The sequence below is a fragment of the Gossypium arboreum genome, chromosome 1 (genome assembly GCF_025698485.1).
Source record: "Gossypium arboreum isolate Shixiya-1 chromosome 1, ASM2569848v2, whole genome shotgun sequence".
Classification (NCBI taxonomy): Eukaryota; Viridiplantae; Streptophyta; class Magnoliopsida; order Malvales; family Malvaceae; genus Gossypium; species Gossypium arboreum.
Window position 1 is genome coordinate 119,738,216 of NC_069070.1, and position 3,538 is coordinate 119,741,753.

At 39.7% G+C, this 3,538-nt stretch overlaps 1 protein-coding gene across 1 annotated transcript; it reads left to right on the plus strand.

Annotated features, from left to right (window-relative positions):
- Window positions 1-348: 348 nt before the first annotated feature.
- LOC108481669 (receptor-like protein 9DC3) lies at window positions 349-3,052 on the plus strand. The gene is made up of 6 exons (XM_017784769.2): window positions 349-408; window positions 513-734; window positions 910-964; window positions 1,027-1,182; window positions 1,899-2,221; window positions 2,303-3,052. Exons 1-6 carry the CDS (start codon window positions 349-351, stop codon window positions 3,050-3,052), a joined length of 1,566 nt encoding a protein of 521 aa, XP_017640258.1.
- The last annotated feature ends 486 nt before the right edge of the window (window positions 3,053-3,538 follow it).

Genomic DNA, 3,538 nt, shown 5'->3' on the forward strand with positions numbered 1-3,538 from the left:
TAGCGTAATCCCTCCAAAGATTGGCAGTTGTGAATACTGAAGGACTCTTGGCTTGAATGGGAACCAAATGGACGGTTGCCGCAGTCTTTGCTTAACTGCAAAGAATTAGAAGTTCTTGATGTTGGTAACAACAAAATTAGCGGTGCGTTTCTCCATTGGTTGGGAACTCTTGCAAAGCTTTGAGTTCTTGTCTTAAGATCTAACAAGCTCCATGGTGCCATAGTTAGCTCTAAAGCCTAAACTTCGTTCCCTATGTTGCGAATCATGGACATCTCTCACAATGAATTCATAGGCTCCTTGCCTACGAGTTCTTAAAGAATTTGAAAGCTATGTTGAGTGTAGGTAGAAATGAATTACGGGAAGTGCAATGTGGGACAAAAAGACTTCTACTCTCAGTGGGATGATGTCGTATGGGTTACCACGCATGTCTTTTCCTTCTTTCTCATCTTCAATGGCTTAACCTGGCTCACAATTACTTTTGCATGTCGAAAATCCCTTCGACAATCTTGCAGTTAGCTAGTTTGACACATCTCCATTTATCCTATTCTGGTCTTTCTGGTTTAGTCCCACAAGAAATATCTCATTTATCCAAACTTGTTTCTCTTGATCTCTCTGGCAAAAATTTGTACTTGCAAAATCTTGCTATGAAGAGATTGGTTCAAAACATAATGTTCAGTGGGGTAGACATGTCTCATGTTGCTCCTCTTACTCTAGCCAATTTGTCTTCTTCTTTGGTATCTCTCCATCTAGAAACGTGTTATTTGGGTGAAACTCACGGAGGAGAATTTCCGTTTGGTTTATTCCAATTACCAAACTTCCAATCAATCCAGCTATCATCTAATCCTCAAATGAGAGGTCATTTTCCCAAGTCTAATTGGACTAGTCTCCTCAAATTCTTGGATGTAACAGGCACAAGATCATTCTATTGGGGGTTTGAAGTTTTTGGAAGATTTGAATGTTGAAGGCACAGGAGATTTACCTGACTCATTGGCAACCTAGTGTCCCTCAAGTCCCTGTATCTAACAGGTTCTTTCGCAGGATCTATTCCAGCATCAATTGGAAACCTTACTCAAATCACTAATATCCACCTCTCCGACCAAAACTTCATTGGTGAGCTCCCCTTTTCACTTGGCAAACTTGAACATCTTACTTCTTTGACTCTTGATGGTAACAATTTCAGTGGTCAGTTACCATTTTCTTTATTCAACTTGACACAGCTTGTTTTAGTAGACTTTTCAAATAACCGACAGGTCCTATTCCAACAACCGTAAATAGCCATTCAAGCTTGGTTTCTCTTAACTTAGCTTTTAACTTGCTCACCGAAACAATACCATCTTCCTTGCTTTCTATCCTCCCATCATTAACTTGATGGCCATATTGATGACTTTCACGTGAATAAATCACAGTTGTCCTACGTTGATTTAAATAACAACAAGCTCCACGGCCCAATTCCAAGGTCACACTTTGGGCTTGTGCACCTAACTGGTCTCATTCTTTCATCAAATAACATGGCCGGCATTCTTGATCTAGAGATGATTTTAGAATTCAAGGAACTTAGTGATTTTGGTCTGTCATACAACAGCTTGTCCTTGAGCCTTCCTAGTAGCAACGAAAAATTTTCCTTCCCTATGTTTACTTATCTATGTTTGTCAACTTAAGAGAAATCCCAACATTCTTGAAAGATTCAAAGTTTTTGCAACGTCTAGATCTTTCCAGCAACAATTCAGGGGCCTCTTCCAGATTGGTTTTGGGGACCTGGAGAGGCTTCGTTGACATATCTGAATCTTTCACATAACTTTCTGACAAGTTTCCAAGGATTTCCGTGGCAGAGGTTATCTATACTTTGATATCCACTCAAATTTACGTCAAGGATCACTTCCTGATGCTGTTGTGGTCAGGATATGTTTTACTTTCAAACAATAAGTTGACCGGAGAGGTTCCTTTTTCAATCTGCAACAACAGTGATATGACAATTCTTGACTTGTCTAATAACAGGTTGAATGGCAAAATTCCACATTGTTTGGGAAAACTCAGCTACTATTTGACGGTTTCAGATTTGTGGATGAACAACTTGCAGGGAGTAATCCCTGCAAAGTTTGCCAATTGTGAAAGCTTAAGGATTCTTAGCTTGAGTGGGAACCAATGGAGGGACCGTTACCACATTCTTTGCTTAACTGTAAAGATTTGGAAGTTCTTGATGTTGGTAACAGCACAATTAGTGGTGAGTTTCCCCATTGGTTGGGAACTCTTCCAAAGCTTCGAGTTCTTGTCTTAATATCTAACTAGTTCCATGGTGCCATAGTTAGCTCTAAAGCCAAAACTTCGTTTTCCTATGTCGCGAATCATGGACATCTCTCACAATGAATTCATAGGCTCCTTGCCTACGAGGTTCTTCAAGAATTTGAAAGCCATGTTGAGTGTGGGTAGAAATGAATTACGGGTAGTGCAATATGTGGGACAAAAGGACTTGTACTCTCAGTGGGATGATGTGATGAGGGTTACGATGAAAGATAGAGATATTGAACCGACGACAATTCTTACCATCTTCACCACCATTGATCTTTCCAACAACAATTTCAGTGGGAAAATTCCAAGCAACATTGGAGAGCTTAAGTCACTTGAAGAGCGCAACTTTTCTCATAACAATCTTGTGGGTTGTATCCCTTCATCAATTGGGCTTTTGACAAACCTGGAATGGTTAGACCTCTCTTCAAATCAACTTGCTTGTAGAATTCCGCAGAAGCTGTTGGATCTGGCATTCCTTGAAGTCTTAAACCTTTCATGCAACAAACTTGAGGGACCAATCCCGGAGGGGAAGCAATTTAATACATTTTCAAACGAGTCCTATTTAGGAAACTTGGGATTATGCGGATTTTCATTGTCCAAGTTGTGCTACCAAAGTGAAACACCGCAACCTCCACAACAGAATGTTTCAGGTTCAATAATCGAATTCGGATGGCAAGTTGTATTGTTAGGGTACGGATGTGGAGTCATTTTTGGATTGATTATGGGGTATATTGTGTTTTCAATTGGGAAACCCAATGGCTGGTGATGTTGGCTGAACAAATTCAACCCCGAAAGCTGAAACGATCAAAACTAGGTGCTAGACGCCTTCTAAGAGGCAACTAGAAGCTGAGCAATTCCAAAAAATTGGTGTTTACGACCTGGTTGTCTTTTTATATGTTTGGTGTCTGCATTATCTATCTTGAGCTCAGATGATGTTGCCTTTTTATATGTTTGGTGTCTGCATTATCTATCTTGAGCTCAGATGATTTTTGTCGGTAGAGTTCTTTGTAATGCTGTTAGGTCGCCCTCATTACTATTATATATAGACCTTGTTGCATTCTGTCTCTTGATTTTTATATGATGTATACATGGAAGACAACCTCAAGAAACTGCACAGTATATAATTGGATAATTCCAACATAAATACTAAATAATTCATCTGCTTAAGACATGCTTGTATTTCTTACCTTTCTGCTTCAACCTCCAGTAGTGATGGTTCAGTCGGTAAAAAAACAGCACCTGAGCTATACTG